General features: G+C 46.9%; 1 protein-coding gene across 3 annotated transcripts in view; it reads left to right on the top strand.

Moving 5' to 3' along the window:
- The window catches only part of HMG20A (high mobility group 20A), a 67,307-nt gene extending 63,103 nt beyond the window's left edge, over positions 1-4,204 (top strand). For all 3 annotated transcript variants that reach the window (XM_057489012.1, XM_036907622.2, XM_057489013.1), the window contains one exon: positions 1,849-4,204. In XM_057489012.1, the coding sequence (XP_057344995.1) occupies positions 1,849-1,889 (41 nt within the window). In that variant the 3' untranslated portion in view covers positions 1,890-4,204. The remainder of the gene's footprint in view (positions 1-1,848) is intronic.
- Positions 4,205-24,139: the final 19,935 nt, after the last annotated feature.

The following is a 24,139-nucleotide window of genomic DNA, read 5'->3' as shown; positions in this document are numbered from 1 at the left end:
TCATATTCTAGCATGACTTGGACCTTGAGCAACATGTATAAGAATAAATAAAACCCATGATTCTTTATCTAATGAGGCAACATCTGCTAACAGAGACAGAAACAGTAGTCGTTCTCCTCGGTCATGCCCTTGATGGTAACTATGAGGCAGTTCATTGCACTTGAGGCTCAGCTGTGCTGATGGGGAGGGATTGCCATCCTTCCGCTGAGTAGCCAGATGGACCGGCGACCCTTCTACAAGATGGCTGGACTCCCTGCAGAACAGAGGGGCTTTACTGCTGCTGTTCATGAAGGGAGCAGCTCGTAGATCTGGGTCTGGGATTTTCAGGAGCTCATCATCCTTCTCATTTTCACAGTTTTCCATCAGTGCTGTTGTGGGCTTGGAGAGAGCTGGGAGAAACAGTGCAGAAGATTGTGGAGTAACAGTCATTGACAACATGGTGTCTCCTCATGTACATACAGGGCAGTTACTGCAAATTTTGAGCCAAAAGTGGTTTTCTGTTTTGGTTATTTTGCCATTAAGACTCTCCTAAAGCTTTACCCATCTTAAGGATATAAACTGTAGTGTCTGCTTTCTGTGGTATCTTTAAAAACCTAGAATGTGACCATTTTCCTTGATTTTAACTTGCAAATACTTTGCTGTTTAAGAAAAAATACCTAAAAATGTAAACCAGTTTATTACTGCAGATTCTTACAATCTAGCCATGCAAGATATTCCCCACACCCCCCAAAACTGTCAAATGAAACAATTATAAAGACTATGATTCATACTAGCTTGGCCTCATTATACAAATATGTACAGACAGCTAGGCCTGATATCCCCAGCATTCGTGGTGCCATGAATTACTCTGCCTTGACTTTGGCAAAGATTTCATCCATTGTCAGGAGTCAGTGAGTGCAGGAAAGCTAATGGTCTGCAGTTTTGACTTGCATATCAGAGCTATAGGAGACCTTTAGAAGTCCCAACATTTTGCATTTGAAGAAACTGAGTCCTCAAGAGGTGAAATGCCTTGCCTGAAAATCCCTGAGCAGATGAGTGCAGAACCCAGGACTAGAGCCACATACGTAGGAGGTGGGGCGGGTATAAGGGGAAGGCACTAAAAAGTCTTAGAATGAGCATATTATGATAAATAGGAGGTAAATAGAAAAAAATTACAATCTAGCAATTACATTGTGACATTCTGGTCAGTCCATTTAAAAATTATTTTTATAGATAGACAATTATAGATAGATAGAAAAATTACCCCAGCAGTCATCTTTCTTTTGTACCTAACTTGTAACTAGAAAAAAGTGGTTGCTGTGAGGTGATCTTATATTGAGAGGTGACTGCTTGATATCAAAATCTACATGTTGCTTGATTTCAGTTGAAGCAAATGATAAATGTTTAGCTGTTTGAGGATTGAAAAAAATCTTATGTGATTGAATTTTTATCAATGTAAGAACATTTATTGATCATATGCACACAATACATTTACTGTACATGCAGAGATCCTTAGCTTCATACTTGAAGAAAATTGGTTTTGAATGACTAGGCATTCTTTGGACTAGAGTACTAATTTCCCGTCATTAGATTGTTCCCTGGTAGTTACTTTTCTGTGTTCAGCCAATGATCTTCCTACCTCCCCATTGCTACTGAACTGGAGCCAGGGCCAGTATTCTCACTGAAACACCATCTAAAACATCTCACTGAGGTTGGCTGCTCGAGGCTTCATGAGCTCTTTTGTTTACACACACCCTGCTCCTCGCTTTGACCCTTCTGAAGATAGAACAAAGGGTTATTTTAGCCTGGAAGCCCTAACTCATTCTGAGGAGTGCTTACCTTTTCGGTATCTTTTTTCCCCCTTCCCAGTTCTACAGATCTTAGAGCTCCGTAAGTGGTTTTACTTGTGAGGAATGAGAAGCCATCCGTGGAAATTTGAACTGCATGGAGGCAGAGAGGGAGTGCAGATTACTCTGCTTGTGGAAGAATTATCAGTTATGAGTTCAATGCCTTCACCCCAGGAAGCCGTAGAGGGGAACAGCAAAAGGAACATGGACATGAACTTCCTGTGGAATTGTCCTTGTACAGCCACTCTCCCAAGTCTTCAGTTTCCTAGCGTCTGCATTTCTGTGGAAGAGGATCTGCATTTATTCTGCTGACTAGACAACCCTGAATGACATCTGGGCAGGAAGGAAGCCGCCTCATTGTTCTCCTTCAGATTGGACCCTTTTATCAGTGGCACTCCGGTTTTCTTACCTAGGTGTCACTTTTTTTTAATGCCTTCGGGGGTTATTTTTTTATTCCCTTCATCCCCACTAGGTTATACATCTCCATTTTCTGACCTCTGGGCTTTGTAGCTCAGCAGGGCTCTGAAGGACAGTTTTCTCTCATTGGGCAGGCCCAGCCTTCTCCTGTCACCCTCCTGCTGTTTGCCGAGTGTCCTGTGGAGCCAGGCTGTTTTGTTTTGTTTTGATGTTTGTTTTGTTTCTTACCCATGCGGCACTCAGTGGGTGCCAGCCCTCCTGGAGGCTCGGTGACTGCTGCCCCCGAGGAGAATGGCCTTTCCTTCCTCCTCAGTCCCTCCTGCTGCTTGCTGAGCGTTGCTTCTGCACACACGGGGTCCCAGTCCCACAAGGCTCTTATTTTCCCATCTGTGGGCAGTGTCCCATGGAACATTTTGCTGAGGAAAAGGTCACTCGTAACAGGAGAGAATGGGAAAAGTCATTTCTCATTTGGCATTTGAAAAAACCCCAAAGTTTATCGTAAGTGAAAAGTGAGGGAATCCCTGTTTTAGATGGCCTGATTGATGGGTATGGATAGGTGGGCACATCATTCAAAATAGGCTCCTGAGCTGCCAAAAAAAACCCAGAGGAATTCCCATGTCCTTTGTCTTCCTTCTGTAGCCATAACAGCAAAATCTGTGTCAAAAGGACACATTTCCCTTCCTTCTTCCTGCTTATTTACTAAGTGATTTTTTTTTTAACACCTAAAGGGAAGAGGGTTTTCTGCTTCTCACGTCAGGGTTTTGTTTTGTTTTGATGCTCTAGAGCACAAGGCTGACAGTTGGAGCTGAGATCTTTGGAAGCAAGCGGGGCATGCTGAGCGCATTGTCTGGGCACCACGCCACTGAAGGAGGTGGATGCACTGCCCCCTCACAATATGCTCCCAAGCTAGGGTGCAAGCCGGAAACCCCTGTCGCGGTGCTGCACCGTCCTGTCACCTCGGCATCTCCTCACCTGGTTTCTTTATTAGCCCAGAGGAAATAACAACAAAAACAACCTTTTCTTAAAATGTCTTAGGTGGAGACACATCAAATTTTCATGTACTAAAGCCACATACTGTCCCTTGGCAACTTTTTAGAATAAGAGCCCATCATTATCCAATGCCGTAAATCTAGTCAACAACTCACGTGCTTTTCTGTATTTTCCTGTTTTCCTGCTCTCACCTGGTTCCTGTCACTTCTCTCAGACTCCTTGCCCAAGTTCAAGCTGGAACATACTGTCTGTGGCAGAAGGACATTCGAGCCGGTTCTGAAGCTTGTGTCTGCTTCCTGCCAGATACTTCCTGTCTGTGTCTCCTTTGTGTTAGTTTTGTGCTGCTTCGTTACCAGGGCTGTTGACTCGGAAAGGCTGTGACTTGGTCCAAAGACCACCACTCTCCTGATACAGATAGGATACCCGCTGTTGACTTGAAACACTCGCATATTTAGGAATGCCCAAGGTTTTGAGAGAGACCACAGGCTGAAATCATTTTCACAAAATAAACACCTACTTTTGAAATGCTGGCTCTCCCAGTAGCTACACACCTGACTGGCGGCTGGGATTCAGCTGCCACAGAACTGCCAGGTTTAGTAAGGCGGGTCTGTGTTGCCTCCTCTCAACAGCCGGGAGGTGGTAAATGAGCTACAGGCTAATGCCATACCTGATTCAAGTTTCCCAGTAAACTTACAGATACTACCGCACTTACATGTTCTTAAGAAATAAGTTGTTGCCTATCCAGTGTTACAGTTGTTTTATTAAAACACAAGGAGCAGCTGGGGAAAGTGAGACAAAGTATTTTATTTCTGACAAATTTTAGAAAAATAATTGTGCACATTTGTTTGGAACTGTTGAAATGCCAAGTTTTCTGTACAAGTGTTTTTGTAATTAAACTTTTAGATCTTTGTTTTTTAAGAAGTGGATATGCTTGCTTGACATTTGCCTCATTAAAACTTTTCTATGGTGAATTTACCTGATTCAATTTTACCTGCATTGCAATGACAAAAAGTCCTACCTTGTCCTTTTCATCTTAAAGACTTTGTCAACTCTACATTAACCATCAAGTCTGTTAATGCTTTTAAAATAGTAACATTCATTTTACTATTTGTTTATTCAAAATGTGTCTTAGCCTTTGAGAGTTCAGCTCTGTAACAATGCAATGAGTTGTAATTCATTTTAATGTAGCAGTTATATTCTGGAGGCAACTTGAAAGAAGTATAATGTTTTTAAAGGCAATGACTTCAGTCCCCTTGACAGGAGGCTGGAAGACAGACTTAAGTCTTCCTTTTGACAGAAGAAAGAGGTAAGTTTTCCTTAAATGCTTGCTTTTAAAAATAACCATTTACTTAACCAATCAAAATCATTTTTAAAGAAAATGCGTCACCTGTTTCTATCTTGCTTTTGAAATCCTAGGGATGAGGTAACCTGGCTGCCAAAGCTTGACACCCCCTGAGTTTCCTCTTCTGACATAACATGCCTCTGCTGTCTTACACTGTTGTTACAAAGACAGAACTAAGTAACAGAATTGACCATTCTTTGGAGGACATGAAGACTTTATTACATGAATGCCAAGAATTAGATAACCCAGTTAGTATTGGGCTTGACTGCATCTAAGAGAAACCCAAATCAGCAAAAGCTTAAACAAGAAATGTCTCTCTCACAGAAGAGTATTCCCGTGGCTGCTAGTCTAAGACCAGTGTAGATGCTGGTTCCTTTCTCAAGGTCACCACATGGTCCAAAATAGACGACCATCAATCATGACTTGAAATTCCTGGCAACTTAAAGAAGAGGGTAAGGACAAAATGGGCAAACTGAGATGAATCAGCACCCTTTAAAGAGTCTTCCTGGAAACCATACACAGTACTTCCAGAACTCAGTCACATGGCAACAGCTAGCTATAAGGGAAGCCAAGAAATGTCATCATTCCTGGGACATTATTGTTCCAAATAATAGGCGGGTTTTAGTAAGGAAGGAGAAAATACAGAATCGACAACTAACAGTTAATTTCACGACCCTGTGACTCCATGAGTGCCCTAAGGCTAGCCCTGCTATATTAATGAGCAGGATGCATTTTTCACTTTTGCCTTTTGGCCATCTGAGAACAGTCATGTACTTCCTTGGCACTTTTTCTTTTTTTCCAAACAGCCAAAAAATAAAAACTAGCTTCAGAGTTAGCATTTCCTGTTCCCACCTTAACTTCTCCCAACCTCTCAACAGCTGGTGGCCAGTCTTGTTTGGTAAAAGTCAACATAAATGGGATAATACTTCCCCCAGTTGTTCCCCTTCTCTAACTGCTCAGCATCTGCTGGATTAAAACAACACCAGAATAATCTTTCCCTAAGGGTGGGAAATCTGAATATTGCTTGGCAGAAAAGCGTGTATCGACTTCCTGCCCTCTAAAAGAATTTCCTGCCTTGCAATGGTGAGTTCCAAGTCAAGGGCTTTTACTTTGTTTTGTTTGTTTACCTTTTGACAATATTCCTGCATTCAGAAATATACAGTATCTGTAGAAATAAACATTAGCTCACATGCTAACTCACAGATCAAGATTGAAAGTTAAAAAGGTCAGATGAGAATGTTAATGTACACCGACTCATCCAGAAACCATTTCAGTTTGGTTTTCATGAGACCATGTGTCTACAGGGAGAAAAATTTGCCAGAGGTAGAAATGTAAGTTCTCTTATCCTAGGAAAATGCAGAAGGGAGAAGGAGCCATGAGGAAGTAAGAATGGTGTCAGGAAGTAACGGGCAGGCGCATTGCAAATTGTCCAATAGATTTTTGTAAGCCACCTGCCAGTGGATCAGTGGCAAAATGTCTTAGGTATTTAGTTAAGAATATACAAGACAGTAGGCACAGTGGTGGTCTCTTGTTTGAATCTCAAATATCCATCTGACACTTTAGTTAAGAGTTCTTTATAATCAGTTCACTTCAATGCACTATTTGGGACTACTATTTTCTATAAAAAGTGTTTATAGAACACGTTTTCTACCCATGTGCATAAACAGTTCTAACACAGGGCAGTTTACACTAAGAGTTTAGTAGAGATAAATAAATTTTGGAGTGTGAAAATTTGCTTGAATCTCAGCTAACAAGAGATGGTGTTTCCATAATTGCCAGAGGGTTTGCAGTGGGCTGTAGATCTGAGTCTTGGGATGTCAGCATCTTAACTAATAAGGATTTGATTTGAGATGGCATAGTATTAAGGATAAAATATCATGGAAGAAAAAGCAGGAATTTTGTTCTTGAGCTTCCAACTTCAGGTCAGTGTTTGCTAACATTCCTTCTAGCCTCAGCGTGTGCACACACACAAATCAAGTTACCCAAGCTGTTTGTTGAACTATGAAATTAAGCAACTGTCTCCTTTTTAATTTTTCAGACTCCTTAAGAAAAGGATATTTAAAACCTTGCATCTGCATTTGTTTAAGATTGGCATAAAGCAGCTGAATGTTCTAGGATATAAAAATCATACCGTAACCTGATGGTTAGAAAATCCTGAGGCAAGTAATGGAAAGCGTCTGCTTGAAGGAGACGGTCAAAAAGACATTGGCTTCCTTCAGAGAGGAGTAATGGGAGAAGACGTCAGTGATACAGCCAAACATTTTGTGGAATCAGCAAATGTATCCCTGCTAGGGTTACTTTTGATATCTTCAAGTATAGAAATTAAAGGCAGCTGGGTCCAGGCAGTGAAATATTAGATGATAACCTATGTCTCTTGGGGCTGGTGGATTTTTTTAAGTGGGCTTATATTAATCGAAGTTCTTGTTTTTAATGACAAATTTAAATGGTCATTATGGATTTTACTGAGAAGAACAAGTATTTTAGATGTCTTCATTCATTCAAACAATCAGGTACTTACTTTGTGTTCGGGGTGTAAGGTTAAAAATGTCCCTCTCAGGAAGCTCACAATAACAACAGTAAACATGAAAGGTGACTACAGTAGGGTCTAGTAAATTATCAAGTGATTGTAAACAGATTTTGCAGAGTGTTCTGGAAAATACCAAGGAAGGATTCAGTGGTAGTGCTTGGGGGAGGTCAAAAGAGGGCTTTACCAAGGTGACATTTTGAGCTAGACCTTTAAAAAAAAGCAGTTCAAGAAAAGCTAAAAACAGACCTGATCTGGAAATATGAGTACATTTTTGGTGTACTCAAGTAATTCAGTGTGACTGGAATGCAGGTTATATACAGGATATTAATAAATAAATAAGGTACGTTTTTTGAAAACGGATTATAAGTGGGCCTTGAATGCCATGCTAAGGGACTTGGGTTTTTTTTCCAAAGCCAGGGGGAAAGCCTGAGGCTGTTTCGCAAGGCAGTGGCATAAGATGAAGAAATACTAAAGCAGAGGTTCTTAACCTTTTTTCTGCCATGAACCCTTTTGGCAATCTCGTGAAGGCTATGGACCCTTCTCAGAATAATGTTTTTAAGTGCAAAAGATAAAATACATAGAATTACAAAGGAAATCAATTATATTGAAGTACAGCTATCAAAATATTAAAAGTGAGTTCTATAGGAATATTCTTATAGAATGAAATAATCTAGCAGCAGGTCTAATAACAACCATCATTTTAATGTAATAATGATCATAAATGACCTTTCAACATCTGCAACAACTGTGTGATGTAAAAAGATCTTTGGTTCTGTGGGTGGCAAAGGCAGAGTCACGGATCCTGCCAATACTACTGGGGTTTGTGGCCAACATTTATAATCAAAGTGCAAAATTTCAGTTAAAGGTTTATGAAGATCCAGATGTAATTTTTCCCCCATCCATGTTTGCAGGCCTTAGTCCTTGCCAGACCACTGAATTCTAGGAAGTGTGGAAATAGATTGTTTAGGAGGCAGTTAAAATATCAGGAGACAAGAAGCAAGAAGAGGCTGTAGTGGGGAGAGTAAAGGAGCAGATTGGAAAAGCATTTGGGAATTTGAACTGGTTTCTCCCAACCCTCAGTGAGGAATTCCTCAAGGAGGAATTCTGGGGTAATGTGATCTGGCCAGGCAGGTTCACTAGGAAGGCAGTGTCCTTTAAGCACCCATCCATATTGCAGTATAGTTTCATTAATTTGTTTAACTAACATTTATTCCTCTGTGGCAGGCATGAGGAATACAGCAAACAGACATTATTCTTGCTTTCATGGAGCTTACTGTCCAGTGCAACAAACATGATTACACAAAGCTAAGAAGTAGGGTATTAGTATTTGGAGTCAAATGCTGGAAGGGTATTGGCATACATGGGGAACAGGGATCTGTTTTAGGGGTATAGTTGTGAGGTCAGGGGAGGCTCTCCAATGAAGTGATTCTTAAGATGAGACAGGAAAAATGAGTGGACTTAGGTAAAGAGTCAGGAGAGGAGCATGAAGACCAGCTTTTGTTGGTCTTTTAGTGAAAATCAAAGCAATGGAGCAGAGAAAGCCAGGCAAAGAGTGGCAAGAAGCAGAGAGGAGTTACACCATCCAAGGTCTTGTGGACCATCCTAAGCATTTGGGATACTAAATGCAGAGGGAATCCATTGAAGCTTTCAAAGAGGGAAGTGATATAATAATCCAATCTGTGGTTTTCAAAAATTCTCTTGGCTGGTCTGAAGAGTGGGTTGTGGGGAGCAAGCATTGAAATAGGGAAGTCATGGCTGTGGCTGTCGCCTCTGAGAGATGAAGGGACTCCGACTAAGCGGCAGCAGAGGACAATGAAGGAGAGAAAAGGATGGACTAAGGCTGTCTGGGTAGCAGGATGAACAATGTGAGCGGTGTGGGTGGAGACGGGAAGGAGGGAGAGAGCGAGCAGCTGCAGATCAATCTCAGGCTTCAAACATGCCTGGCAACACCATGTATTGGGATCCATCGGGACACCAGTCGTTGACATGGGAAGCCTGGAGGAGGAGCAGACTGGAAGTGGCTAGAAATCAGAGATCCAAGTAAGTGTTAAGTAAGGTTCTATACTGACAATTCTTGAGCTTAAAAGATAGGTCTGGACCTGGGATGACATTTACCAAACATCCCCCAAGAAGCCTTTTGTGTTCGCCCTTCCCTCAAATCCTGGTGTGCTCTGTAGACAGAAAGCTAGACCCCACCAACTTGGGCCATCCTGACTAAAGATTCCACTGGATCCAGGCAGTGGAATATTAGATGATTATCTACTAATATTCCTTGGCCCTGCTACTAGCTTTGACTCCCCTTCTGTCCTGCCCTTGACACCAGACCAGCATCTGGACCCAGGTACAACTTTTCTGTTGGTTTCAATCAAGCAGTATTCCTAAAGACGTTCATAGCATTTAACCTACATGGAATTCTTGAGTGGGATTTCTTCAGGAGGAGCTTGACATCTATAAAGAAGTTGATAAACATTCTAGTGGCTTAAAGTGAAATATTATGTTTATCATTGGCTGATTTTATAGCGAATATGATAAGGATATTTACTGATTGTTTCTTAGAACTGAATGAAAATAACAGGACAGACCAAGTGAATTACAGCAACTAAACATGATAGCAACACAGGGGAAAGGCCTGTAGATAAACAGAAAATGGTGAATTGTGACCATGCAAAGGAGGGGTAGCCTGAGGACCTGACCCACAGCTAACGGGCCAAGGTTGATCACACCTTGATCTTACACATAAGCCAAAGGATCTCTGCTAAAGATCATGTCTATTAAAGCAAAGACTTTTCTGCAGGTTATACCGTAATGAGCTCTGTGCATCTAAAGAGAGAGACAAGTGCCGTTCTTGAAAGTGGTTTGACGGTAAGCAGCTAATACGAAGGTAAAGTGGGCCTACTTGTTCTACAAAATGAGGCCCCAGTTCAGTCCGTGAGACGAAGAGGACTCACATTTTAGATACTCTAGTGCAGGCAAAACTTCAATCTTCTGGGAAAGGGGGAAGGGTTTTGTTTGTTCTTGTTTTTATAATTAGATAAGGACCTTACATGCAAGGAGCAAGCCACTGATTCCAGGCTGCAGGCCCAGAAGCTCCTAAAGGCAGTAAAATAAAAACAGCCTTAAGGAGCAAACCAGCCTGAGGAACTTGATGGAGTTTCCCAAAAGCCTCTGGAGGAATATACAGCATTCTGAGGAGAGGAGACACGGTTAATACCTGGCCAGAAAAAAATGTCATCTCACCCTGTTCCTTGCTTTCCAGCCCCGCAAAGTGTTTCATCTAAGGATTTACGTTATATTGGGTCAACTACTTTGATATGCAGTAGGAAGTGCCATCCTGTGAGCCTGAGCCCACCCTCTAGCCCTTGCTAGCTGGCCGAGTCCTGTAGACAGGAGCGTCCTGACTCTAGCTGCAAATTCCTGCCGCAGTTGCTGCTTCGGGCTTCCTCTTCCAAGCCCAAGACAGAGGGACGGGCAGGGAAAGAGCAGGGGCTCCAAGGTTGAAACCCTGTGGATGCCTGAGCCCCAGCTGGCTGGCCGTGGGCCCGCCTTTCTGGGCAGGGTGAGGGAGAGCCTCCCAGCTGGCTCTGACCGTCCTTTTCTTAAACTTGCTGCACAAAACAAGCCAGTTCATCATGTTCTTGGATATAAATATTGATTCTAGCTGGTGTTAACATTCTGTTCATAAAAGAATGTAACATATTTCTCCCGCACCATCTTAGACGGATGTGTTGTTTGGCCAAGAGATGTACAGATGACTGGCTTCTGCGGGAAAATGTGGACATTTAAATGCATGCAGCTTTTGGAAGTCTAGGGAGCAGTCTCAGAATAGCAACCAGGCCCCTTCCCTGGCTCCAGCTCTGCCCTCCTCCATCCATTTTCAACTTTCCTGACTCCATTGTTAGCATGTCACATTGGCATTTCTAATAGCTTGTAATTTAGAAAGATGCTTTTTTAGAATTAGATCTTGTTTCTGGACCTGGAAATGTGGACATTTGCCCTCCAGGAGGCTCACAAGGGTGAAGCCAAACATTTTTAGCTTTCTTTCACCACCCGCCCCCACCCAGGGGGGAAGATCTTGGGAGGTCCTGTTTTTCTGGGTTTTTTTTTCTTGCCCTCTACGTGGGAGGGAAGGGCCAAGGCTCCAGACAAGAGGTGGTCCCTCCAAGCTTTGCACAGAGGCCCGACCAAGCCCAGTACTTGGACGTGCTGGCTGCATTGGCAGGGCAAATGTCCCACATTCCACAAGAGATCTTGGGGGGGAACTAGAAATAATGAGAAAGTGGAATTCTTGATGTGTGTGCGTGCTCACGCGGGTGCCAGCACATCTCACAGATCCTCCGCCAGTATTTCACAAGAGCCCACTTCCAGATGTGAGGGCGGGCCGCCCGTGCCCGACGCGCTGCTGGGGAGCCAGTGCCCTCTGCTGCCCCGGCCGGGAAGCGCCGCGGGGCTGGGGAGGGACCCGGGGCTAAGCGAGCCGGCGGCTCGGGACCTTCACCGCAGACCCAGCCGGTGCGGAGCTCCTCGCCGTCCACACGCGAGTCCGCAAGGGGCTGGTTCCTCCCGGCCGGCTGGCGCTCTCTGTGTGTTGTGGCTGTGAAGGAGCCAGAAATGAAGAGGATTTAATAAAACCGCAGCCTCCCGCGGCATCCGCGGGCCCCGTTCCCGAGAAGGGGAAGGTCAGCGTCGCCGGCTCCCGCCCGTGAACCTGGCCAGCGGGCGCGGGCGAGGCGAGACAACGAGGGCAGCCTGCCCAGGAGGACTCCCGCCCCCAGCGGCCCCCGGGCCCCAGCCTGGCCCGGGACTGCGGCTTCCAGCCCAGGGAAGTCACCGCTGCTCCCGCGCAGGCACGCGGGCATCTCCAAGGGGCCGCTCGGACTGGCACGGCCCAGAGCGGCTCGGCTAGAGGCCGAGACGGACCCGCCGCCCCAAGACAGCGGCACAGCAGGAGTGTGTGCGCGTGTGCGCGGGCGAAAGCGCGTGTGCGCGGGCGCGTGTGCGCGCTCCTGGTGAAAGTTGGGTTGGGGGGTGGAGGATATTCGGGTGGGGGGTGCGGGGAGGCTGGCGAACCAAACTGCTTAAACAACCCTGCAGTTTTGCAAAAAAAGGCACAAAATAATCAGCTTTTGTTTGGGGGAAGGCTTTTTTGTGTTTTTTTGGTAAACCGATCTCCTCCCTGTTTGGAGAAGAAAAACCCAACCCTCCAAACAAGCCCCTAACAACAATGTCCTTCTCTCTCTGGGACCAATTTCTGGGCTGCACAGCACTCCTGACAAGGTCAACAAGCTGGAGCTGCAAGCGGAAGATCTTTATCTATGTGGGAAAAAGGAAAATCGTTTGACTGATAAAAGGAAATACAATAAATAGCATCTAAATTCCTGGCTGCATTCCCCGGGGCCCCTCCTCTGTGGAGAAGGGCACTGGGCAGGAATACATGTGCTGCTCCTGCACATTTAAAAATAGCAAGCAGCACACAGCCCTTTCTTACCTTCCAGAAAGACTTCATTACGGGATCTTCAGCCCGGAGCCTGCAGAGCTGCTGCGGGCTCTCTCTTCTCCCTGCGCTGGGTTTTTCTTTTTTGAAAGCTGTGAAGCAGTGCATGCGACACATCGTACTCCTGGGCCAGCTCCTGCTCAGCTAGTTTCAATCTAAGCACGTCTGGAGCTCACATTGAAAGTCCATTGTATTTAATGGGGTGTTAACTCTGTTTATTCACTGGGATTTGTGCAGTAATTTTACACTTTGCAAAACCAGCAACTTGAACCCCAAGTGCTGTGCCTCCCTCCCCTGCACATCTCCATCCCGGTGTCTCCTCCCCAGGCATCTGAGGCCCTGGTTCCCAGCCTTCCTCCAGCTCAGGCAGCCCCGGGCTCTCTCCCACTGCAGCTGTTGGTCGGTGTTGGTGCTGTGGGAGATTCCCAGAGTCTGTTAGTATTGGTTCATCTCTTGGAGACTAATTTTTCTCATTGTAAAATGAGGATTTTAATAGACTTCCAAAGTCTGTTGACATCCACCAATATGACAGTGGAAAATATTCGGCTAGGTTCTACAAAGAAACCCATTCTGTTATTCCCAAAGGGGCCATTTCTGTGTCACCTTGTAAGTCAAATACTGTCTCCATCTATGTCTCCATGAAAACCTGGGGGATCTGGACTGATTGCAAAGCCCACTGACTGTGTCTTCAATGTGTTCCTGTGATTTTCTTTTTGTTTTTTAATTTTATTTTGGTATCATTAATCTACACTTACATGAGGAACATTATGTTTACGAGGCTCCCCCCTTCACCAAGTCCCCCCCACAAACCCCATTACAGTCACTGTCCATCAGTGTAGTAAGATGCTGTAGAATCACTACTTGTCTTCACTGGGTTGCACAGCCTCCCCCGTGCCCCCCCCACATTATACATGCTAATCATAATGCCCCCCTTTTTTTCCCCCGCCCTTATCCCTCCCTTCCCACCCATCCTCCCCAGTCCCTTTCCCTTTGGTAACTGTTAGTCCATTCTTGGGTTCTGTGATTCTGCTGCTGTTTTGTTCCTTCAGTTTTCCTTTGTTCTTCTACTCCACATATGAGTAAAATCATTTGATACTTTCTCTGCCTGGCTTATTTCACTGAGCATAATACCCTCTAGCTCCATCCATGTTGTTGCAAATGGGAGGATTTGTTTTCTTCTTATGGCTGAATAATATTCCATTGTGTGTATGTACCACATCTTCTTTATCCATTCATCTACTGATGGACATTTAGGTTGCTTCCATATTTTAGCTATTGTAAATAGTGCAGCGATAAACATAGGAGTGCATCTGTCTTTTTCAAACTGGGCTGCTGCATTCTTAAGGTAAATTCCTAGAAGTGGAATTCCTGGGTCAAATGGTAAGTCTATTTTGAGCATTTTGAGGAACCTCCATACTGCTTTCCACAATGGTTGAACTAATTTACATTCCCACCAGCAGTGTAGGAGGGTTCCCCTTTCTCCACAACCTCAACAATGTTTGTTGTTTGTCTTTTGGATGGTGGCCATCCTAACTGGTGTGAGGTGATATCTCATTGTGGTTTTAATTTGCATTTCTCTGATGACAAGCGATGTGGAGCATCTTTTCATGTGTCTGTTGGCCATCTGAATTTCTTCTTTGGAGAAGTGTCTATTCAGCTCCTCTGTCCATTTTTTAATTGGATTATTTGCTTTTTGTTTGTGAGGTGCGTGAGCTTTTTATATGTTTTGGAAGTCAACCCTTTATTGGATGTGTCATTTATGAATATATTCTCCCATACTGCAGGGTACCTTTTTGTTCTATTGATGGTGTCCTTTGCTGTACAGAAGCTTTTCAGCTTGATATAGTCCCACTTGTTCATTTTTGCTTTTGTTTCCCTTGCCTGGGGAGATATGCTCATGAAGAAGTTGCTCATGTTTATGTCCAAGAGATTTTTGCCTATGTTTTTTTCTAAGAGTTTTATGGTTTCATGACTTACATTCAGGTCTTTGATCCATTTCGAATTTACTTTTGTATATGGGGTTAGACAATGGTCCAATTTCATTCTCTTACATGTAGCTGTCCAGTTTTGCCAGCACCAACTGTTGAAGAGGCTGTCATTTCCCCATTGTATGTCCATAGCTTCTTTTTCGTATATTAATTGACCATATATGTTTGGGTTAATGTCTAGAGTCTCTATTCTGTTCTACTGGTCTGTGGGTCTGTTCTTGTGCCAGTACCAAATTGTCTTGATTACTGTGGCTTTGTAGTAGAGCTTGAAGTTGGGGAGCGAGATCCCCCCATTTTATTCTTCCTTCTCAGGATTGCTTTGGTTATTCAGGGTCTTTTGTGGTTCCATATGAATTTTAGAACTATTTGTTCCAGTTTGTTGAAGAATGCTGTTGGTAATTTGATAGGGATTGCATTGAATCTCTATATTGCTTTGGGCAGGATGGCCATTTTGACTATATTAATTCTTCTTAGCCAAGAGCATGGGATGAGTTTCCATTTGTTAGTGTCTTCTTTAATTTCTCTTATCCTGTGATTTTCTAATTCCTTTATACCTTCTATAATTTTTAGTCATTCTCTCAGGAAGAAGCCTTCTCTTCTCTCCATTTATTTATTCGTAGTGCCTGGCCCTGAGAGGTACTGAATAAAATAAAAGATTAGATGCTCCCTTAGCTCTGAACCTCCACCTCTGTGTCTGCATTCAAATAACTGAAGCACACGTGGTCTCTAATGAACTATAAAGCTCTGTGTGAACTATGTCTTGGATTATTCCCACCTGACCTAAAAACTGGGCTCTTAAGGACCTTCCAGAGCCCTCATCGTCTGGACCTTGGTGTTCTCTCTCCAGCAGCTAGGCCTTCCCTTCTGCTTGCTAGCAACTCAGATCCGAATCGCCAGGCCCCTCCGCTCTGGAGTTCTGATCTCTATTTCCAGCTCCCCCAGGCCTTCTCCATGTGGCATTCTTCAGAATCCTCAAACTCAACTTGTCCAAAATTAAATACATAGTCTCCCAAAACCCACATTTTCTCCTGTATCTGCCAGCTCAGTTAAGAACTCCACTGCCCACTCAGGCTAGAAAACCTGAAAGCATTCCATACACCTTTCCTTCTATCTTCCCTGTTACCCCTCCTGTCCCCAACATGCCCTCATTCATAGAATCCCCCCATTCAGCCATCCCCGGGCCAGGCCTTTGTATGGTCATCAGAATCCAGCTTTCCTCTGGGCTCCCACAATAGCTCATTGGTTTGTTTTTCTTTGTTTAGTTCTACGGTAGCTCGTGACTGGCCTTAGTACTCCCAGTCTCCCATTTGTCTCGTCCCCAGCCCCCCGACCCCATTTGTCCTGCACAACACTACAAGAGCAATCTTTCTAAAATGCCAATCATCTAAAAATCTAATTTCGCAAATATCACTGCATTTTAAATAATTGTTCTGGTAGTTGCTTTCACTTTTATTATCTCATTTAAGCCTTGTGATATTTCTATATGATAAGCATTATCCTCCCCATTTTACAGATGAAACTGAGATTCGCTAGTTTACAGGACCGAAGGCCACACAGCTATTACACCTTGGTGATATCACAGCTCCAAAAGTCACTCCCTGTGTCCCATCAATATCTCCACCCATCAGGCCACATCACATCACTTGCTGTTCCCAAAACCTTGCTCATTCCTTCCTAACTCTGCCTTTTGTCAGGCGAATGTGATCACCACCACACCACGGAAACTGAACTCCGCCGTTGTGAAACCCTCTTTCCCACTGCTTGGCAGGCCTTTCCTTTATCTTTCCTCATCTGCAAGCACCAGGCCAGATAGCACCTACTCTGGGATGCTTTTTCTGATCCCCAAAAACAGAATCTGTGGCTCCAACATCCCTTTGCCAGTACCACGTGTTATTTATGCCTATTTGGATGCTGATCACATTGAAATGTGGTTATCAGGCCTCATCTCTTCCTGTCCTTGCATCTCTCCTTGGTTCCTGGCATTGGGCCTGGGACACAGTAGGCACTCAGTAGACGTTTGTGGAATTCAGTTCAATCTCTCCTCCTTCCCTACGACTAATGCTGAATTTCATCCATTTCGCAGAGGTTAGAATGTCTCCAAAGAACTGTTTGCAGCATCACCATTCTCTCTGGATTCCTGACCCACCTCCTCACTGACCTGCTTTCGTCAAGGTCACCAGAGACCTCCCCGTCACCAAATCCCCAAATTCTTTGTCGTCCTCATCCGCCCTTGCTCTCGGCATCATCAGGCACGCAGGCCACACTCTTCCTTCTTGGCTGCTGGGCGCCACATGTGCTGGAGAGGTGAGCGGCGCGCGGCACACACCCCTTTCTCATCTTCCAGAGAGACCTCATCACCGGATGCCCAGCCCTCCTGGTCCTCAGCCGCCCGCGGAAACAGCGCCCAGGGCTCAGTCCTGGCTTCGCTCTCCTCCCTCACTACATCCTTCCCAGAAGGTGCTGGTCAGTTCACAAGTTAAAATGCTACCTGCATCACCACCGCTCAGCTCCAGATTCAACACTCAGTAACTTAAATAGTTCCATTTAATCACTTGGCTGATTCATAGGTATCTTGGGCTTTCAAACCTAACAGCCGACCCCCAGTTTTATCCCCCAGACCTCTCCTCCCTCAATCTCGGCCCTTTCAGTGAAAAGTACGACAATCATGGATCCCGTCCCTGGGGTTTTGGGAGCCACTTATCCCGGAAGATGTCTTGGGAGAGGGGTTCAGCCTAGGGATGTCTGAGTATCATGGTTGCCTGCGTCTGACTTGGGTTTGGAAAAAGGCCAGATTTTTTGGCCGGTCATCCACTGCCCAGCATGGCCTGGCACCAGCCTGCTTTCACCCTGTCCCTAGATCAGATACGGGCAAACTGCAGCCTGCCATCCAATCTGGGCCATCACATGCTTTTGTACAGCCTATAAGCGAAGAATGATTTGTATATTTTTAAATGGTTGAAAAAAATAAAAATAAGGATAACATTTTGTGACACAGAAATTATATACAATCCAACCATCAGTGTTTGTGCATGAAGCTGTGTTGGAATCCAACCACGCTTGTTTGTTGCCTTATTACCTAGTGTTGCTTGCCAGCCACCAGGGCAGAGCTGGGCAGTTGTAATGGGGAATCATGTTGATTATCAGCCTAAAATGTTGACTATCTGGCCTTTTGGCCTACAGAAAAAGTTTGCTGACCTCTCACTATGATCTGAATGTCTGTGTCCCCCCAAATTTGTATGTTGAAATCCTAAACCCCGGTTGGTTGACGTTATTAGGAGGCGCAGCCTTTGGGAGGTGATTAGGCCATGAAGGTAGAGCCCTCCTGAATGGGATGAGTGCCTTTATTAAGGAGACCCAGAGAAGATCCCTTTCCCCTTCAGCCATGTGAGGACACAGCAAACAGGCACCATCTAAAAACCAAGAAGTGGGCTCTGATCAGACACTGAATCTGTCAGGGCCTTGACCTTGGACTCTCCAATCTCCAAAATTGTGAGAAATAAATTCCTGTTGCTTATCAGCCCCCCTGTCTCTGGTATTCTGTGATAGCAGCTTGGAAGGACTGAGGCACCTCTGTTCTAGATAAATCAAGCCATCCCCAGTCCCTTAAACACAACTTGCACATTTCCAGTTTTGCACTCAGTGATCTCTACTCCCCTCTTATCTGAACCCTACCTGTTTTCAGGCCCTCCCAATCCTGTGTCTTCTAGCATCTCCCATGTCTCCAGTAGCACATAAAGTCAGTGGACTTACCACCCACGGTCTTCGACTGACTGTCAACTTTTCTGGTGCATATGTCATGTGTCTTTCCCAGATTGGGAGCAAGGTAAGGACTGGATTCTGCCTTGTCCATCCTATATTCCAGGGCCCAGCACAAAGCCTAGCAACATCTAGGTGCTCAGAAAGTGGATGTCGATACACACATTTCAGGGTGGTCTCGTGTGTCCTGACATTCCCCCTTTTAATTCTGAGAAAGAGCTGCCCATTTATTTACTTAGCTATTCTATTTTGAAGAAGATGCAAATTACATCCAAGTTCCCCCTGAGGTCAGCTCCGTGAGGTGAAGAGAGGACACCGCGGCCTTCCAGGGCAGGGGTGGCTGCGGTCTCCACACTGCCTCCTACCAGTAGTTTTGCTATCTCACCTTTGCTTCCTCAGTTTCATCTGCTATGAAGTCGTTGAGTGAAATGGGGTATTTGTTTGAACAGAGGATTCCCTGAAATCCTTTCTAGCTCCGAAACCTAATTTCCCTCAAAGCCCTCTTTTCTCCAGTCCTGCTTTTCCTCAAAGCCCAAGCTCACCGCACGGGAGCGGCAGCCGATCGGCCCGCGCTGGCCCTCCTTGGAACCGGCCTTACCAGCAGTCCGTCTGCTCGGCCCTCATTTCAGCAGCACAGCGGCTTGGGGAGAAGCATTCTCGTCTCCGTTTCGCTGACCAGAAAGTGAGACCCAAAGAGGATTCGCCCAGGCAGGGCCGGCAGACTCCAGGCACGCCACTCACGCCCTGGCCTGTGTAAGTGGTGTCACACAGCCTGGGGCCATTCATTCCATGTCGGTGGTTTGCGAACTTGGAGGTTCGACTCACCTGGGGATCTTGTTAAAGCAGATTTTGCTTTAGTCACTCTGAGGCGGAACCCAAAATTCTGTATTTCTAACAAGCTTCCAGGTGCTGTGAATGCTGTTCTCTGGACCCCAAGGTGGTGCACAGCCTGCATGCCTGTACGTGGCACTCTGCCGAACACACAACTCAAAGGCAACAAACAGAGCCAGGACGTAAATTTAGGATTTTTGGCTCAAAGTCCAGTGCTTTCTATGCTGAGCTAGGACTTTGAAAAAAGCACGTACACTCCGGGCATGTAGGTCTCTGGGGAACTGCAGAAAGTTTGACAAGGGAAGACTTACTGAAGAGAATCCAGGTTGCGCCCTGCTGGCCGGGAGTCCTCAGCCAGGCCCTTTCAGAGCAAGCTTAGGTAGACGTCCACATAGGTGTGGGAGCCCTCGGGGACAAGAGGGAGCCAAGGAATGACACCTAACCTCCTGACCACGGGGATGAGGGGTGAGGAGAGGCTGCTGGGCTCCCATCTGCAGCTCCCTGGGTGGCTAACGAGCTGGACCGTCCCCTGCACAGGTGCTGATGTGGGTGGTGCTTGGAAGGAGAGAGGAGAGCTGAGCTGCAGCCGGGAGGCCTTAATTCCTGGGATCCTCCCTGCGGCCGCGGAGCTGGCCCAAGGCCTGTTTCTGTTTGCTTGGAACAGCCTTTGGCATTTCGCAAGGAAACCCCTGCACACAGGCAGTCTTTCTGGCCTCTCAAGGGTAATTGCCTGGGGAGCCCAGGTGCTCCCCACTGGGGCTAGAGTCTCAGCTGGGGAAGTCAACGTGACATAACACACTGAGAAAAGCTTTGTAAACCACAGAGTTGTGCAAATGCTGGGAGTCATGGGATGGAAGCCGGGCCTGCAGCAGGGAGCAGTGTTGGAGCGGTGTTTAGAGCGGTGGTGGTGAGAGAAGGGCTTCTGTGGGGAAGTGGGGGGGGGGGGCGTCTGGGGAAAGCCGGCCACAGAGGGCCGCGTGTGCAGATGAGAAGGGACAGGGAGCGGCACACCTGCAGCTGGGGGCCTGGGGTTAAACACCAGCTCTGCCACTCACCAGCCTCAGGCAAGTGTCTGCACTTCCGTGAGCCTTCGTTGTCTCATGTATCCATGGGGTCAATGAAGAAACAGGGGCTGGGACAATCCTGCCAGGTTACTGTGGAGTTTGAGTGTGTGTACAGGTGCCTAGCACAGTAGACGTGAGTTGGCTCTGAGGCTTGGGGTCATGTGTGGCAGGCTGTGAGAACTGAGCAGAGGCCGTGCGCTGTTGCTTGGCCACTGAGTCCTGAACCGGCCTCCATCAAGTGGCCTCTGGCAGGGCCTTGATTCCCCCGTGTGCATCTTGGAATGGGGTTGAGGTGATGGGTGCACAAGCACCCTTCTGGCCCTCCGCTTGTGCTCCAGATGGCCACAGCCTCGGTTCTGGCCAGCAAGGACTGAATTGAGATGTTTACTCTGAGGCTTTGCCTCCTCCAACAAGGGTGGAGCTGGCAGAGCCTTCCAGGACCAAGGTGAAGGGTCTCAGCCTCTGCTGGGGCCAGTTCCTGAAGCCAGCAGCCATTCAGAGGCATCTCTCCTCCAGACGGGGACTCAGGGCTGCCCAGTCACCAGATTCCTGGCTCGGTAGAGCAAGACCCTTGCAGGGCTGTGTTTAGGCAAAATGGCGAGCATGATGGCATGGTTGTAGGGCTCTGATTCACCCCCTCTGCCCCCACATCCACATGTAGGAGAACCAGGGAGATACACTGGCCTCTGCATCCTCAGCAGCCCGTGTTCCAGAAACTCAGAGCAGTCACTCGGGATTCACCAGCTAGAAAAATGTGTTGGGAGTAAGACTACGGACCAGGCTGGAATGGGCGGCAGGCCTGTGGGCTCAGAGAACATGTCCATGGAGAAGAACACAGATGGGGAGACTGAGGCTCAGGGCAGAACTTGCCCAGGTTGCATGTGAGTAGGTGGCATAGCCAGACCTGCAACTGGCACTGTAGCTTCTTTCTGTCACTTATTCTCTTCTAGAACAGACTGTACAGCTGCTGTTTCAAAATGCAATCGTTTCCATCTTCTGATTCTAACTCTTTCTCAAGACAACCCTTATGATATTAAAAGCCAATGCACCTGACCCCCACAGACTACAGACTGCTGGGATAAACATCCCATTTCTTCAACCATTTTGTTCCCCACCTAGGGTTGCTAGATTTAGAAAAAAAAAAAGTCAATTACTCAGTTAGTTAATTAATACAGGACACACAGTTATTTTGAATTTCAGATAAACAACAAATCGTTTTTTAGTTTAAGTACATCCTATACAATACTGGAGACAAGCTTATACTAAAAAATTATTTCTTGTTTTTCTGAGATTCAGATCTAACTGGGTGCCCTGTATTTTATCTAGTAACCCTGCCCACACTCCCGCCATCCGCAGCCCCCCCGGAGCCACACCATGGCTGCCCCCTCTCTGAGAAGTGCTGGAGAGGGTTCAAGAATGTCACAGGGTCTCAAGTGTGGTTCAGGGTGTCTTTAACGGGCACCCCCTGACCACTCCGCCACCGTGCCTCCACGTCGGCCTGCAGGAGCCCTGTCCTTCGGGCTGGTGGGTGGTTCGTGCTGGAGCCAGGGGGCAGTGCCTGCCTCTCCTGCCGGCCTTCAGCTGACTCTACGTTCTCCCCATGCAGCAACTGCGTCTGTCACCCCCACACGTCCCTTCTGGCTGGAGGGTGAGCCTGCTCTCCTGGCCCCTCTTCTCACTGTTCATCACCACCACTTTGCCTTTGCGGCTGAGTACCTAGAACACAATTTATTCTTCTCTTCTCCCAAAGTGAGAGTTCTGGGATGCAAGCCAAGGATTCGAGCAGGGTCGCTGAAAGTAAGAGCCCGCGTCTAAGTGCCCGGCTGGTCCTGGTCTTGTTCCAGAAGACCCGCCGCTGCCTCGCTCCACTTGTAGAAGGGGCGTGACCTGCTTGACACCAGAGGCAGTAGCTCCCTGACTCTGGCACAAGTGGTCTGCCAAACAAGGAAGCATTCTTAGAGTCTAGCCTTGGTCTTGTGGGCTTTTTCTCAGTGCCCACTTCATGCCAGCAGAGAGCTCAGTCAGCACCTCGGCTCCAGGGCTCCGGAGGGGGCACAGGCCAGAGAGGCCCCTTCCTCCTCACCACACCCTTCCCCTCTGCAAGGACAGAGACCAGCTGGCACCTGTGCACACGCAGCTCCCAGAAGCCAGTCAGAGGACAGACATCCCCCAGACACCTCCCTTGCTGTGCCTGGTCCTATGTCCCCCGGGGCAAACTGAGTGACGGATTTGTGTGAAGCTGATTTATCAGGACACTCGCCAAGGGGAGAAGAACAGCAGGAAATGGGAAGTGGGGCAGGGACCAGAGAGGAAGAAGCCGGGCAAGAGTGTGGTGTCAGGCAAAGCTGCACAGAGCGTGACCCTGGCCCGATGCCATGCGGGGCTCTGGGGACACCTCAGAGTTGTGGCATTGATACCTCCATGCTGCCAGTCCTTGGGGGACCTAAGTTCCCAGGCATTTCCTGCTCTGGGTAGGTTCTAGCAGTCTGGTGCCCTCTTCAACAGAGAGAGGGTGTAAAGGCACAGGGTGGGCACAAGCAGGGGGACATGATGAGGGAAGGCTGGTGCTGGGGAGCAGTCAGGAGAGTGACGCAGCTGCAGGTTGAGGAGGGCTTGCCTTTGGGGGGCCCACCCAAAGTGTACTCTGACTCTGAGGTTTAGTAAACTGCTTCTCTAAAAAGCGGGTAACGCCCAGCACCCATCCTCCCCCACCCCTGCAGTGTCCAGTTCCAAAGCTATTTCTGTTTTACTCTAATAACAATAAGCCCATTGTGCACACTTCCTAACCAAGCCCTCCGTGTGGCCTGGAGGAGAGACAAGCAGGTCCAAGCACTAAGGGCCCACTTTAGGCCAAGAATTAAGACTGAGCTGCCTATCTAGGTCAGGTGGGAGAAAGACCCCGGCCCCCCTTCTCACACCGATGGCCACTGGGGCTCTGCTGCATGAGGGCTAAGGACTGCTTCAGGCTAGAGCTGCAGAAGGCTGAGGACCCTCCTGGTATTTCCCGAGCACGCACTGGGTGCCAGATCCTGTGCTAGGCCCTCTGCATACCTCATTCATTTCCCCTCATGCCCAGCTCTACGAGGTAGCTACTCTGAGCCCATTTATTCATAAGGAAGCTGAGGCTCAGAGAGGCTAAGTGGCTGATCCAAATGTGCATGGCTGCTAAGAGGTGGTGTCATGTCCAAATTCAGGCCCGCCGGCCTGCACAGCTGAGCATCTCTCTGCACCGTGGGCAGCCTGTTGCCAGGAGTCAACACTGGAGTCAGTAGGAGGTGGAGGCACAAAGTTACGGCTGGATGACCCAATCCTCATATGCACCTTGGCACCAGCAAAGCAGGGCACACCCTAAATGAGAAGTTTTGGAAAAATGATACATTAAAAAAATTCATTGTAAGAAAAAAGTCATAATGGAAAAATTCAGACCATTATAGGACATCCTTACTTCTATTTTGTGGTTCAGGACTAGCTTTATTTTAATTTGTACATAGTGAGTGGGGGGCACCTTATTCTTTTCCAGGCTTACGGTCCCTAAGTCTTCGTCTGACACTGCCCAGCCTTGATCGCAGGCTTGCAGGGAGGAGCTGCTTACCAGCCTCAAGGGCTCCTTTGTTAATTTAGCAAATAAGAGCGATGCGCGTTGTCTGCCAGTCCCCGTGCGCCATGCAGGTGACACCGCGGTTTCTGCTTCCCTACCTGCTCTTGGATGCAATTACACACACTGACCTGTTTTATAAACTGTAAAGTGCTGTGCACTTCATTTCCAAGGGCCATAGGCTCCCTTGCTCTCCAACTCGTCCAGCATGAAGTCATCCTGTGACCAGGCAGGGTCACTCCCTCCTCTGGGCGCGCACGGCGTTCTGGCTGGGCCTCCTTTAGCTGCCGACACCCTCTGCTGAGTGTGACA

This window comes from Manis pentadactyla, chromosome 11, assembly GCF_030020395.1.
Source record: "Manis pentadactyla isolate mManPen7 chromosome 11, mManPen7.hap1, whole genome shotgun sequence".
Taxonomy (NCBI): Eukaryota; Metazoa; Chordata; class Mammalia; order Pholidota; family Manidae; genus Manis; species Manis pentadactyla.
Note: the sequence above shows the minus strand (reverse complement) of the source record. Positions and strands in the feature narration are given on the sequence as shown.